General features: G+C 35.7%; 1 protein-coding gene across 1 annotated transcript in view; it reads right to left on the reverse strand.

The window, feature by feature from the left end:
• Positions 1–5459: 5459 nt before the first annotated feature.
• Positions 5460–15382, reverse strand: part of ERICH2 (glutamate rich 2) — an 84967-nt gene continuing 75044 nt past the window's right edge. The window contains exons 9-11 of the mRNA XM_031960479.1: positions 15195–15252; positions 6787–6858; positions 5460–5653 (exon numbers count right to left, since the gene is read on the reverse strand). Coding sequence (XP_031816339.1) covers positions 5526–5653; positions 6787–6858; positions 15195–15252 — 258 coding nt within the window. The 3' untranslated portion in view covers positions 5460–5525. The remainder of the gene's footprint in view (positions 5654–6786; positions 6859–15194; positions 15253–15382) is intronic.

Below are 15382 nucleotides of genomic sequence, written 5' to 3' on the forward strand. Positions count from 1 at the left end.
TTATGTCTCTACACTCTTACAAATAGAAACTAGAGAATTAGCAAAATCTGGATCAAACATTTTGTCTTGTCTAGGAAAATTAAAGACATTTTTAGGTTACCCATGTCTACTTGACTTAGGTCCAAAACAAATTTTCAAATCTTTCCCTAGGGATTTTAAAAAAATGGTCACCAGGGAAGCATATCAAATTAAAGTCTCTGATGAAATGTTGTGCTTATTGACATTTCTTTATTTCCACCACAGGCCTTGGATCTTGCTAAATTTAAATAGGATTTCAAGTTCAGATTGAAGACCTCCTCTCATATCCTTTCTAGATTTAGGTATCTCATTTCTAGAGTTTCCAATTTTAGGTATCTTTTTGAATGGATGTCATAAAAGACTGGTGGATTTGAACTATGGGTTAAGTGAAAGAATGAGCTTATTCTTCTGTTTAGACACAACTTTGATAATCCTCCAAGGTTCCTCCTGGAAATATTAATCTTCAAGTAGTAGAAAAAGAGCTTCAATATCTTGACTCCTTCTGAAGCTTCAAGTCTAAGCCATATCTATGAGGATTTCAACATTTCAAGTCAATAAACACTTGACATGTTTCTACTGTGTAAAAAGTACTGTGATTGGGGCAACTATGTAGCATAGTAGATTGAGTTTTGGCCCTGGAATCAGGGGGACCCGAGTTCAAATACCACCTCAGAGACTTGGTTTATTAGCCCTGGAAAAGTCACTTAATACTAATTGCCTCACCAAAGAAACAAAAAACAAAAAGCAATGTGGTGCCCAGTTTTGGGGATACTAAGATATTCAATAAGAGCAATGACATAGACACAGCTAAGTATATTACAAGGTATAATGTGACAAGGGCAAAAGAAATAAATGAAGAGATCTAAAGAATTGAAGGAGAGCCCATCAGGCAGTTATTAGGATTAGGAAAATCTTCTGGAAGAAGATGATACCTAAACTGGGACTTGAAAGATTTCAGCCTCTCCAACAATGAGATGAACCAAATCAGTTCCATTTGTTCAATAATGAACCAGCTACACCCAGCTTAAGAACTCTGGGAAATGAGTGTGAACCACTACATAGCATTTCCAATATCTCTGTTTTTGTCCACTTGTATTTCTGATTTCCTTTTCAGGTTAATTTTACATTATTTCAAAGTCCAATTCTTCTTGTGCAGCAAAATAACTGTATGGATACGTATATATATATATATATATATATATATATATATATATATATATATGTGTGTGTGTGTGTATATATATATATATATATATATATTGTATTTAACATATACTTTAACATACATTGTTTTACCTGCCATCTGGGATGGGGGGAAGGAGGGGAAAAGTTGGAACAGAAGGTTTTGCAAAAGTCAGTGCTGGAAAATTACCCATGCATATATCTTGTAAATAAAAAGCTATAATAATAATAATAAAAAAGATTTCAGCTATAGAGAATGTGAAAGGACTAAGTCCTAGGCATTTATCTCAGTCTAGACAAATACATGGAGGTGAGAAATATCAGACTGAGGCAGTATATGGTCAATAAGTAAACTAGTTTGACTGTAGTATAGAATTAAAGAAAGGGAAGTCATGTGAAATGTCTGGAAAGATAGGTTAGAGCCAGATTGCACAAGCCCATAAATACTAGAATAAAGAATTTGAATTTTATTCTCTATCTACTAGGGAGCCATTGACAGTTTTCACACATATATATCTGTATATACACTTAACACTCTCCCCCCACCCCCATCCATTAGGAATATTTTTTTGGCAGCTGTATTAAGGATGTATTAGTTGGGAGGCAGTATGATGTAGCTGATTTTGAAAGGATGCTGAATCTGGAGCACAGAGACTAGAATTATCAAAATTGAAGTTGAATCCTGACTCTGCAGATTACTTGCTGTATGGCTTGAGACAAATCATTTGACTTCTCAGGGCCCGTTTCCTCATCTGTAAAATGAGGTGCTTGGAATACATGAACTCTAAGGTCCCTTCTAGCTTAACAACAGATCTATAATTTCAGAATCCTGTGAGTGAGACATGAAGCTGAGGAATCTGTGAGGAGGGTATTACAATAGTTCAGGTGAGAAGTGAGAAGGACCTTGAATAAGAGAAATGACAATATGAATGCAGAGATAGTGCAAAGGTACAACTGATACAATTTGGCAACTTAATAGATTTTTGGAATGAGTGGAAAAAAATCAAAGATGGTAGGTTTGCAAGCTTAGTGATTGAAAGGGTAGTAAATAGAGATGGAATTTGAGAGGAGAATACTATTTGAGAGAAGGCTTACATTTTTGACATGTTGAGCTTGAGGTTCTGGAGGAATACTCAGATGGAACTATTCAACAAACAAATGATAATACAAGACTGGAATTTAGAGGACAGAGGTAGACTTACTAGCAATTTTTGTGCTGGGCCGAAGTAGCATAAAATATGCCAAATGCTGCTTAATGGAGGGTGGGGAAATGAAGGTTAACACAATGGGAGAAAAGCCACTTTGGATGTATGCCACCTGATGACTTTCTATTTGAACCAATAATAATTGGTTAACAATAGTTAATGAAGTGCAAAGCTCAGTTGTTCCTATCCTGCTGAAATGCTATCAGCACCCTCTAATTTTCTGTGTTCAAGGACAAAATCTTAAAAGCTTTTCCCTAGCTATGGTTCTGAAAGGGCAAATTAGGCTGGATATAAATATGAGAACTATTGTCTGGAGGTGGTCACTGAAGGCAGGGGAATATTTGAGATCCTAACGGCAGAGTATGGAGAGCAAAGAGGAGGGCCAAAGACAGAACTTTAGAAGATTGGAAGATGGACCTCCCAAAGGAGAGGCCAGGCAGAGTGTGTCAGGAGAGAGACTTGTTGGGATTCATTAAAAGTATCACAAAATTCTTTTCTACATTTCTGCAAAACAAAAGCCTTTCAATGGTCTTGGAACCTAAGTGTCATAGAAGAAGGATGGATCTTTTCTATCTAAATCAGAGTTGAAATTTTCTTTTCTTTTTATTTTTTTAATTATAGCTTTTTATTGACAGAATATATGCATGGATAATTTTTACAACATTGTCTCTTGTACACACGTCTGTTCTAACTTTTCCCTTCCCTCCCTCCACCCTCTTCCCTAGATGGCAGGCAGTCTCATACATGTTAAACATGTTAAAGTATATCCTAGATACAATGTATGTGTGCAGATCTGTACAGTTCTCTTGTTGCCCAAGAAAAATTGGATTCAGAAGGTAAAAATAACCTGGGAAAAAAACAAAAATGCAAGTAGTCCACATTTATTTCCCAGTGTTCCTTCTCTGGTTTTGCTGATTCTGTCCATCATTGATCAATTGGAACTGAATTAGATCTTCTCTTTGTCAAAGAAATCCACTTCCATCAGATTACATCTTCATGCAGTATCTTTGTTGAAGTGTATAATGATCTCCTCATTCTGCTCATTTCACTCAGCATCAGTTCATGTAAGTCTCCCCAAAGCCTCTCTGTATTCATCCTGCTGGTCATTTCTTACAGAGCAATAATATTCCATAACAGTTGAAATGTTCAGATTCTTTTTACCTTCTCCAAATATAAAAAATAGAATTGTGCTACACTCATACTTTCCACACGTTGTAAAGTGACTTCTGAATGTGGTTATTAAAATGTAAATAAACTATTCTCTGATTTGGCTAATACTATTCACATCTTTAATATTGGAGACACAAGCATGTTAAATCCAAACTTCAAGGCTGGAAAATTTTTCATACAGATAGGAAAGGGAGTGATGATGCTGAGTCTTGAAGAGTGAAGATTCAAAGTTAAATGAATTTCAGTTAGATGGCTTCAATCTTCCTAGTGAAGTAGGCAGTTAAAAGTCATTAGCCGAATATAAAATCAGAGCAAGGCATAATGTGAGGTCTATGTCAAGAAAAATGTTTGCCACATTTACAGTAACAGTAAGAATAATAGACTTGAACAGCAATGGGGGCTCAGTTGAAATCATGCTACAGACATATAGCAGGCAAACCAGCTTAATTTTATGATATTGTCCAGTGATACAGAGGTCTAGGATCTTGAAAAGGACTGGAGATGTTACCTAAAGTTTTGAAAATAGTGGAAAAGTCTGAGAATCTTAGGGTAGCTAATAAGAATCATTAAAGTGGAAAGTGAGGTCAAGACTGAATTTTCAGTTAAATACTGAATAAAAAGGGATAAAGAGACTGGAGGTCATGATGAGGGCAGAGTGGATATAGTGTGAATGTTAAAAGAGTGAAATGAGAAAGGTAGAATCATGGAGAGATGGTTTTTAAAGATTTGGAAGTGGTGAAATTCTAGGAGAGAAATACCTCTGAGATGTGATTGTGAATGAATTTTTTTTATCCTGAAAATTCCTGAAATATATATATATATATATATATATATATATATATATATATATATATATATTTTTTTTTTTTTTTAACCCTGAACACCACTTTACCATGCTGACCCTTTTATTCCCTTGGTGGGTTCTCTCCAGAGTTTCCATTTTGAGGAGCAGGCCCGGGTGTGCCATTGCTTCGTGCCCTCCTGGTTGTATTTCTTACTCAATAGCATTTAGGTGCCCCCATCTAGGTACCTCCTTGCACAATAACTCGAGAGAAGGAGGTATAAGCTGAGTGGTCAGGGGCAGTAATCATTGCTCATTATAGTAAAGCAAAAAATAGCCCATACCTTATAGGTGAGAAGTGATATGATTTATGACTTCATAGTCTCATTATTGGGGGTGTTCTTGCTCTCTGATGTGTTCTATTTGAAAAATTGCAGTTCCTCGCATTATTTTTCCTCCCCCTTTTATATTTAATCATGAAAGAAATTAGTATAAAGTTTAGTTTTATAAGTTTTTTTGGTTTGTCTTAACATACATCAGATGGTAGTCACTACATTAATTCCCTACATGGTATCTATCATCACTAACAGAAATGAAAATGGTTATTAGCCCCTTCCTAAAAGCCTGTGCTAGTAATTCCAGTATTACACGAATCTTGGGCAGAACCTTTAATTTCTTCAACATAGAAAGTTCCCTAAGAACAAAATTCCTTCCACCAATACAGATCAATTCTTCTGGAATATACTTATGATCTTAACATAGTTATATGAAGGCAGTGAGAGGTAGTGATTTGCTTAATGACACACAACCATCATTGTGTTGAAGGCAATATTTAAATCTAGATCTTTTTTTCACTCTACACTCCAATTGTAATTGGGTCACTTAACTAAGATATTATCAGGAAAATATCTGCTAATGATACAAAACAAACAAAAAAGATTAAAATGTTTTGATTGTGAATGATTAAAAAAATGGGAATATTACTAAATATGAATAAAAACTAGACCAAGGGAGTAATAGACTTTTAAAAAATATATTTTCAGATTCATCAGAACCACTTTTATTTTTATCATCCTGTTTTGATAATAAATGCTAATAAAAAAGAATGTGATTGTTACTAAAAATGAATAAAAAACCATTAGGCCATCGAAATCATAGGAATTTTTTTTTTATGTATCTTCAGATTCATCAGAACTCTCTTCACTTTGATCCTTATCATCACTGCTGTCTTCTTCACTATCATCACTACTATCTTCACTTTCTTCCTCCTCTTCTTCTTCCCCAGCATGGGCTTTTTCTGACACAGAAATAAATAGAATTAATTTTGCTTTCCTGTGCAAACGTTTTGCTCATCCCTTCAAGGTAATATGCTCTTTTGAAGACTATGAGGATAAATTAACTTTCAGATAACTAGTTTGGGATCAAATATAATTTTTTTTTTATTGTTTTTACCTTGAATAAATTCAGTGGAAAATTTTGGAATGGATTTCCCCAATGTATATAAGCCACTTTTGGGAACTGTACTATTATAATTTGACAAAATTATTATTTTAAGACACAAGGTTAGTATCAAAAACTTTTCCCTACTATATTATATATCAATAAAGGAGTACATTCTTATTTGAATTGCAAACTTTAAATTTACCATGGATCTTTTTAAAGAGAAATTTATAAACATGGTTTTTCCATAGCTCTTTTCAACAATGTATTTTTATAAAAATGTAAAGATGAAGACAATTTAGTCATTTCCTGTGACTTATGAGAAAGTGTGTGCTTTTAGTACTAGGAAATAGGAAAGGGATCAGCGGCAGTTTCATGTCTTTGGGAGCTCTGCTTAGGGTCTAGAAATCATGGGAATTACTTTAGATTGTATTGTGTAGTTAACAAAACCCTAGGAAACATGTCTTTGAAGGTTTACCTAATTAATGTCTCTGATTTCAGGCTATTCAAGGTAGCTGTTGCTCTTTTCTTGATTATCTCCATCTAAGCATGAGATTCCTCTCTCTCTTCTCTCCCTCCCTCTCCTCTCCTTTCCCCTCTCTCCCCCCTTTTCTTTCTTTCTCCCCTCTCTCCCTCCCTTTCTCCCTCCCCCTCACTCTCCTTCCCCTTTCCCTCCTTCTCTCTCTTTCTCTCCTCCTCCTCCTCCTCCTCCTCCTCCTCCTCCTCCTCCTCCTCCTCCTCCTCCTTCTTCTTCTTCTTCTTCTTCTTCTTCTTCTTCTTCTTCTTCTTCTCTTCTCTCTCTCTCTCTCTCTCTCTCTCTCTCTCTCTCTCTCTCTCTCTCTCTCTCCCTCCCACACCCTCTGTCTCTCTCTTTCTCCCCTCTCCCCTCTCTTTCCCTCTCCCTTTCCCCCTCCCTCCTTCTTTCTCCCCTCCTTCTCCCCCTATAACTAGTTATAAAACAAAGAAGTAGTTTCAAATTTTTGAAAATACCCATTAGCAACTTTTCTTCAATCAGTGAAGAAAACTGTTTGGCTTCAGGATTTTCTGGTTCATAGATTAGTACTGAAATTTGACAAGAGAATTTATATTATTAATGGTCAAAGTGTTTAATAAATAGACATCCCATAGAAAAATGTAGTTAAATTGTCAAATCAATGAATATGAAACTGCATACAACTACAACTAGTAATATAATAATTATAAATAACAAATCAAATAACTCCCCTTACTTTTATAACTCTACTTTTATTACCTTATTAATTCTCATGACATTTTTATGGTGAAGTAGGTAACAAATATGATCAAGCACAAAAATCTCAGTTAGGCTCCATTCATTATTTGAGATCCAAAACATTTCTTGGACACAGTCTTTTTCTTTTCCCCCAAACAGGATATAATCCAGCTGCAGAACAAGCTAACTAGTAGATGAGACTGGGGGAGGTAGGATTGTTTACTTTTTTTTGGTCATTGATTTATCTGAAATTGAGCATCTTGTTGCTAACTTTAAACACAATGAAGAAAAACATTTTTTATTTAATGATTGTTTTAATTTTTTAAACATGATAACCTATATAAAATTACTTATCTCAGGGAGAGGGAAGAGAGGGAAAGAATTTGGAACTCAATTTTTTTTTTAAATGGTGAATTTTTGTTTTTAAATTTTTATTTATGGAATAAAATAAGCAATTCCATAACCTAGTATAATAAAAAAGATTGCATATGAAACTGCACTTTATTATTCCTTTTAAATATATAATAAAGTTATCATGGTAAATGTCTTTTTTCCCCTTCCCACCCTAGAGATGGCTACCATTAGACAGAAATAGGTTATGTATGTGTATGTATATATTAGATATAAAATATATGCAAAATTAAATTATACATCTATTTATTTAAAAACAAATGGCAAAATTGTTTTTATATGTAAATGGGAAAATATTAAAATATTATGTATAATTGGGAAACATTTAACAAATACATAAAATATATGTAACAAATACATAAAATATACAGTTTTAAAAGAAAGTTTTTAAAAATACTTTTTAAAAAATCTTGCTTAGGTTGGGAGTACAGGCAAGGACTACTGATAGGTATTGTCCCATTTTAACTGGCATTGGAGCATTAATCTATTTCCTATTTAGGATGCTTCAGGTCTTCTTTGACAACCTGGTGACTTTCCATTCCTAGAGGCTCACCATATTAATGCCAAGCTCAGGGAGTGCACCCCACCCTTTTAGCATACTGCAATTTGGAACTTCTGAGCTCAAGAAGTCTTGCCAGCACTCTGCCTCTTTAGCAGCAGAAAGTATAGGTGTGTCATGTCAAAAGTAGTTTTCTCAATATAGGGGTAATGGAACTTTTCTTTTCACCTCTTAATTAAGAAAATCTAAAGTCAGCTTTGGTCATTATCCTGTACTTCATATGTCCATGCTTCCTATACTCCCACTTGCTGCTTTTCCACACATTTGATTAATTCATTCTGTTATCTCTATCCTATCAGCATACATTTTCATACAGATCCCTGATTAAAGTTCCAGAATTTCTTTTTTGGTGGATCCATCAATACTATTTTCCTCTCATAGATCCTTTTTGTCAACATTATTAATGAAGCCATTTTTGTGCTTAGTTAAGTTGTGTTTGATTATTCTTCATGACCCTATGGACCATAACATGCCAGGCCCTTCTATCTTCCATTATTTTCCAAAGTCTGTTCAAGTTCTTGTAACCCCTTTATTAGGTTGCAAGCTGATTTCCTAACATCATATAGTTCAGAAATATTTCTCACCTCACTCCCATTTGAGCCCTTTCAAATAGTCTTCTTCTTTTTTTTTTTTTTTTTTTTTTGGTCTATTTTTCTCAGGATTTTTTTATTTCTCTCATTCACAATCTCCTTAACTTACTTTTTACTATTTATTTTCATGGCCTCCAGGGGAGTGATAGAACATCAGGCATTTCAAAGACAGCAGTCAATAAATATATATTTATTAAGTACTTACTATGTGCTAGACACTATGGATACAAAAAGGCCCTTTGCTCTCAAGGAGTTACATTATACCCAGGGAATATACTATTGAGATTTTTTTATCATTGTTCAGTCATGTCCAATTCTCAATAATCCCATTTGGGATTTCTTGGCAAAGATACAGGAGTAGAATGGACATTTTCGTCTCAACTCATTTTACAGATAAGGAAACTGAGATAAACAGGGTTAAGTGACTTGCCCAGGATCACACACAACTGGTAGGTGCCTGAGACTAGACTTCAACTCAGGAAAATGAGTTTTTTGACTTCAGGTCCAGCACTCTTGTCCACTATAGCTCTACTTTGCGCTCTCTCTCTGTATATATATATATATACTCTGTATATATATATATAGATAGATAGATAGATAATATAGAACTGTCTATATATATAATATAAATAGGAAGTAATCTCAAACAAAAGGCATTAACATGTAGGAAACAGGGATGTTGGAAAAATTTCCAGCAGAAGACAGGATTTAAGTTGAACAGGGTTAAGTTGACAGGATTAAGTTGAAGGAACAGGGAGACTAAGAAGAAGAGGGCCATTACAAACACAAGAGGCAGTCAGAACAAAAATAGGAGTTTGGAGAGATTGTCACATGTAACAAGCAAGTGGGCCACTATGCTTGTTGACTTGACTTCAAATATAACTTTTAGACACTCACTAGCTGTGTGGTCCTGGAGAAGTCACTTAAACTCTGTATGTCCCATTTCCTCATTTGTAAGAAAGGGGTAATAATAGCATCTACCTCTCCTGGTGGAGTTAAGGATCAAATGGGATAATATGAGTAATATAATGTGCCTAACACATAGTATGTGCTACATAAAGGTTAGCTATTATTAGTATTGTTAGTCTCCTCCTCCTCCTCCTCAACATTCTTTTCTTCCTCCTCCTCATCCTGAAAGAAAAAGGGAATCAGTGAAGTCTAAGGAGAAGGATGGCATGGGGAGAACTGCATTTTTTGAAAATCATGTTGGCAACTGAGGAGGCTGGATTAGATAGGGAGACACTTGAGAAAGGCCAGTTAGAAGGCTCTTGCACAAGATCAGATGAGAGATGAGTTGGCTTGGACGAGGATGTGTTGAGTAGAGCGAGGGAAATACATATAGAAGATGTAAAGATAAAAATGACATGGATACATGGAGGAAATCTAAGGGGAAAGGTGAAGATAACTGAGTTTGGGAGTGACTAGGAGCATGGTTGTACCCTCAACAATAAGAGAAAGTTGGGAAGAGAGGAAGGTTTTAGGAGAAAAGAGAGTGAATTCTGTTTTTGAGAATGTAGAGTTTGTCTGTCTGTCCACAGGACATCTAATTTAAGATGACCAAAAGAAAGTTGGTAACATGGAATTGGCTCTTAGAAGAGAGAATGGGGCTGGATATATAGACCTGGGAATCAATTCATAGAGATGATGATTGAACCCCCTAGGAGCTAATGAAATAAGTAAGTGAAATAGTATAGAGGAAAAAAAGAGAATAGAGTTCAGAGTAGATTGTGGAGGTCACTTGTGGTTAGGCCTGGATGAAAATCAGTAAAAGAAGACTGGGAATAAGAAATTAAGGCAGGTAGGAGAACAATTGGGAGGTTCCATCAATATCACAAAAAAATATTTAGAAGAGTATTCAGGAGGAAGTAATGAAGGACAATAGCCAAAGCTGAAGAAAGGTCAAAGGAGGATAAGGACTGGGCAAAGGCCATTCGATTTGGCAATTAAGAGATCACTGGTACAAAACTATTTGAGGCTCATTTGGGAGATTTCAAAACTTAAGTTCTTTCCAGATGCCCTTGTCTATCTTGTGCGCCAGACCACAGCCTCTAAATGAAATTGCCCCCAATGATCTCTGGAAACATCAAAAGTTACTATCAGTTGACCTGAACAAAGTGGCTTTACCCAGTTTTCAAACCAACTGGCTCCCATTCCAGGAGGAATAATCAGGATGTAGAACAGATGATTCTGGTGTTTGCCTTCCTGGGTGCCAAGGTATTTCTGGCTCTCTTTCTGGTATAAATCAAAAAAGCTAAAAGTAGGTCCAAGAGAAGGAAACCTTTAATAATCAACTGCCCCCAGCTCATATACAAGCTCCATCCTCTAAAGACTCCTTCAGTGTGATGTCCAAGTAGCTAACCCCTATGGCTAAGAAGGACCTCTTGAACAGCCTCAGGGGACAACAGATGATTGTTGCTGGTGAAGTTTTCTTGTGCACCCATATAAAAATGAATCATTTTTTCATTAAATGTTGTGCGTTCCAAATGGGCCTGGTCCATGTGTTGGGGGAAGGGGTGATTCAACTCTCATAAAATATCTCATTGCCCTTTCTCCCTAGTAGAAAGCCCCCCAGTGGGCTATGCACAAAAGTTCCATGGAAGAGCAGATAGATGCACCAAACCAAAGACTCTAAGACTTTCAATATTCTATTATGCTGTTTTTAATTTGAGAGAAAAAACTTTTGAAAAAAGATTAAAAATTAAATTCTCACCAAATGGATATGTTTGTTAAAGGCTATTTTCAGTCTTTACATTTGGAAAAAGTCACATTAGGAACTTAATAGCATTTGGAAACAAAACTATTTTTGGCAATAGAACACAATTTTATATTACATCATGAGGAATAACAAGTTCCATTCATCTTAATGATGCAAAAGGGACAGACAGAGACAGGAAGAAAATTAGCATCAATCTTGTGAGACATAGACCTTCACTTTATTTTTATAAATACCAACTGCATGATTTTTTGTAATTTTGTAATTTCAAATATGCATCATCTATAAGAGGCTAAATAAAAAATAGATCACTGGAGAGGGCTTTTGGAGACAGTTTGTGATAAACTAGATGACAGGAGATCAGAAATGAGATTGCTGAGAATTTAGAAGTAAGAGGAAAAGAAGTACAATATATTTAGTGCAGTCAGTTTTCTCAATGAGCTTAAAAGAGAAGGGAGAGATGGAGGACAACAGCTCATGAAGTCAAGTTAAGTAGGGGTATAAGCAGAGGAAGGAAGGAATCAGGAGATAGAGTGCTATAGAAGAATATTAGAGTAGGACTAGATCCAGTCCAGGTGATTGTAAACTGGATTCAAGGCCTGCCTTGGACATATTCTGGCTGTGTGATCCTAGGAAAAGCACTTAATTTCTCAGGGCTCTTGAGCCCTAAGAATACAAGTTTTCTTCACATCATGGCCTCACATTGGAGTTTAGTCAGCCAGGAAGTTCCTTATGCCAATGAAATCACAGATTCTTGGTCAAGAAGTCTTTTGTTTGGTATTTGAAGCTTTTATAATTTATCTCCACTATACTTTTCCAGTTTGATTTCTATTAGTTACTCTCATGTACTTTATGTGCCAGTGAAACTGTCCTCAATATATTTGCCCATAAATGCTATTTCATTTCCCTCCTCCGTTGCCTTTGACCACAACATACCTACCTCTTCACTTCTGCCTTCTGGAATTCCTCAATCCTTTGAAGCTCAGCTCCAGTGCTACCCCCACATGAGGCCTTTTCTGACTTATTTACCTAGATTAATTTGTATATATTTTCTATTATGAATCTATATTGATTACTTCCAGTAGAACATAATCTCTTTGAGGGCAGGGATTAATTTGTTTTTCTGTATTTGTATGTGGCCATCACAGTTCCTTAAAAATAGTAAGCATTTAATAAATATTTGTTAATTGAACCAGAAGGAATATAGAAGACATCCCTAATATTGCATTATATACATGAAATATTAAAAAGACTCAGAAGAGGACTTCCAGGGTAACAGGCAGATGCTTTAGGAAGTTTTATGGAAAGATATGGACAAAAAGCACTTAGGATGAGATAGGACTAGATAAGTTTTGATGTGCTTTGGAAAAGGGAAGAATAATAGTAGCAATGAGATCTTGGGTCCATCAAAGGAGTAATGAAGTAAATGTTGAAAGGCCCAAATTCTCCCACTTAGAGACTTTAGTTGTCTGTGATAAGGAGAAGTCAAAATCAGGCAATGTCTGTCCCTCTCTCTCTCTTTCTGTATTTGTCTGTCTCTATCTCTGTCTCTCTCTTTACTTCCATCCTCCCTCCCTCCCCCTTCCTCTGTCTCCCTGATAAAACTGAGCCTATAATCTCTGTTTTACAAATGAAGATACCAAGAAATAGCAAGAATGATTTGTGCAAAGTCTTACAGTAAATAAACAAAAGAGCTACAAATGGTACCTGAAACTTTTGACTTCCAATCATTTAAAAAACACTAATACAAATAAGTTTGGCTAGCGTGCAAAGCCCATGTAGAGTATTAAAGATGGAAAAAAGGGCAGCACAGGATCACGATGGCCCTTAAATGTTAGCCAAAGGAGTCAGTTTGAACTGAACTCTAAGGTCTTCAACAGAGGTATTACTAGTATTATTAGATTTATGAATAAGGAAGATTGGAGTATGAAGAACAGTTGGCAGAACAAATAAAATGGAGGCTTTTAAAGATTGCTGTAATATTCAGGTGGATGAAGACCTGTACTTGGATATATCAGGAAGAGGATAGGATAGATGGATGTAAGTAATCTTGCAAAGATAACATTAATAGGACTTGGTATATTATTAAAAGAGGTATTGTGGGGTAGTAGATAGAGAAATGGCCTCAGAGTTCAGAGAACCTTGATTCAAGTCAATGCCACTGCTATTCTGGTTATGATTTTAAGCAAATCACTTGATCATTCAATGCTACAGACATTCCTAATATCTGTGTACTGATGACTCCCAGAAGTACATATCCTGCTGCCCAGTATCCCCTAAATTTTGTCCAGGATTATAAATTGCCTATTGGAAACTTAAAAGTGGGTTAAAGTAAATGAGTTTAAAGTAGAACTGAGTTTCTTTTCCTCTTACAGGGGTTCTCAAACTATGGCCCACGGGCCAGATGCAGCAGCTGAGGATGTTTATCCCCCTCACCCAGGGCTATGAAGTTTCTTTATTTAAAGGCCCACAAAACAAAGTTTTTGTTTTTACTATAGTCCGGCTCTCCAACAGTCTGAGGGACAGTGAACTAGCCCCCTATTTAAAAAGTTTGAGGACCTCTGTCCTAAACTCTTCATCCAAACTTCTCTTTGTCCTTTCAGTGTCTCAAGTTTGTCATCTCATATAATCCTTGAATCCTTCACTGTTCTTTACTCCATATCTTCATGACATTGATAAATCTGACTTTCTACTTCACTCAATCCTGGGCATCTAATCCCTTTTCTGCCTTCACTTTATTTTAGGATCTTCACTTTTCTCACCATTTCCAATTTATTTTATATGCACTGCCAAAGTAATATTCCGTAAGTGAAGATGTGATCATGTGACTTCCCTAATCAATCAACTCCAGTGGCTTCCTGTTGTCTCTAAAATAAAGTCCCATGTTTAGCTTTTGAAGTCTTATAGAAACTAGCCCCAAAGTACATTGCCTTTTTGAATATTATTCCCTCTCCTGAATTCTGCAATCCATTCAAAGTGGCCTTTGTTTTATTTTCTCCTCTCATGAAATTTCATTTCTTTTTCCAACACTTTTGCATTCATTTATGCCTGGAATCTACTCCCTTTCTTTAAGATGCTGTGCAGGCACTATCATGAAGCCTTTTTTTTTGGTCCTCCCAATTGCTGGTGCCCTCTCCCAAAACAACCTTCTATTTAGCTATTGTATGTGTTCATTAATTTTATATTTATTTTTATATGAATTTATGGGAAATCTGGATAATTATATTTGTTGTTATAAAATTATATCTGACAGTTATTTATTTAGAAATATAAAAAAGAACCAAGTATGACTATTAATTACTGGTACTAGGAGGCTGAGGCCGATTTTGATCTTTTAAGCTCAAGAGTTCTGAAGTGTAGTAGGCCAAAAGTTATTGAGTGTCCATAATAGTGTCCATCCTCAATATGGTGAGGGGACTATGCAGAAGTAAACCAACTCAACTTGGAAATGTAATATGTGCAAATTTTCATGCCTTGTGGCAACAGGATGAAAGCCTTTACCCTTCTTCCTCCCTGGGACTGGAAGCATAGTTCTTCTTTCCCAGAACCTCCATTCAAAAAAGGAGCCCAGGTCAGCCATGTCTTTATTTTCCTCCTGACAGCACTTTGTGTGAGTTTGGCATCATGTCTACCCCCACTAAGGCCACCCCCCCCCCCCCCCAAGGTATCTCTCTACTTTTCCTCTGCTTTTCTACTTATTGGCTGAATGCTAGCTGCTACATTTCAGCCTGGGCAAGGTTGAGACCAAAAGGTTCAAGAAAAAGGTGAGAAAGTAACAAGGAGAGAAAAGAGAAAGAAAGAAAAGACAAAGGAGGGGGAATAATTTTTTTTAAAAAGAAAGGAAAGAAAAAAGAAGGGAATAAAGAAAGAAAAACATAAGAAAATTGTACTTACTCAATTGACATAATTTTTTTGCCACAGTATAGTTTCGGCTCATTACTGCTCTTAGGAACTAAAAGAAAAATTAATTAATAGATTTTAGAGTTTAATATAAGTAAGATATATTACCTTTTCTCTTAGCTATTAATTATTTATACATATCATTTAGGAGTGTGCCTAATCAACAAAGAACAATTTATTGA

Source organism: Sarcophilus harrisii, chromosome 3 (assembly GCF_902635505.1).
Source record: "Sarcophilus harrisii chromosome 3, mSarHar1.11, whole genome shotgun sequence".
Lineage (NCBI taxonomy): Eukaryota > Metazoa > Chordata > Mammalia > Dasyuromorphia > Dasyuridae > Sarcophilus > Sarcophilus harrisii.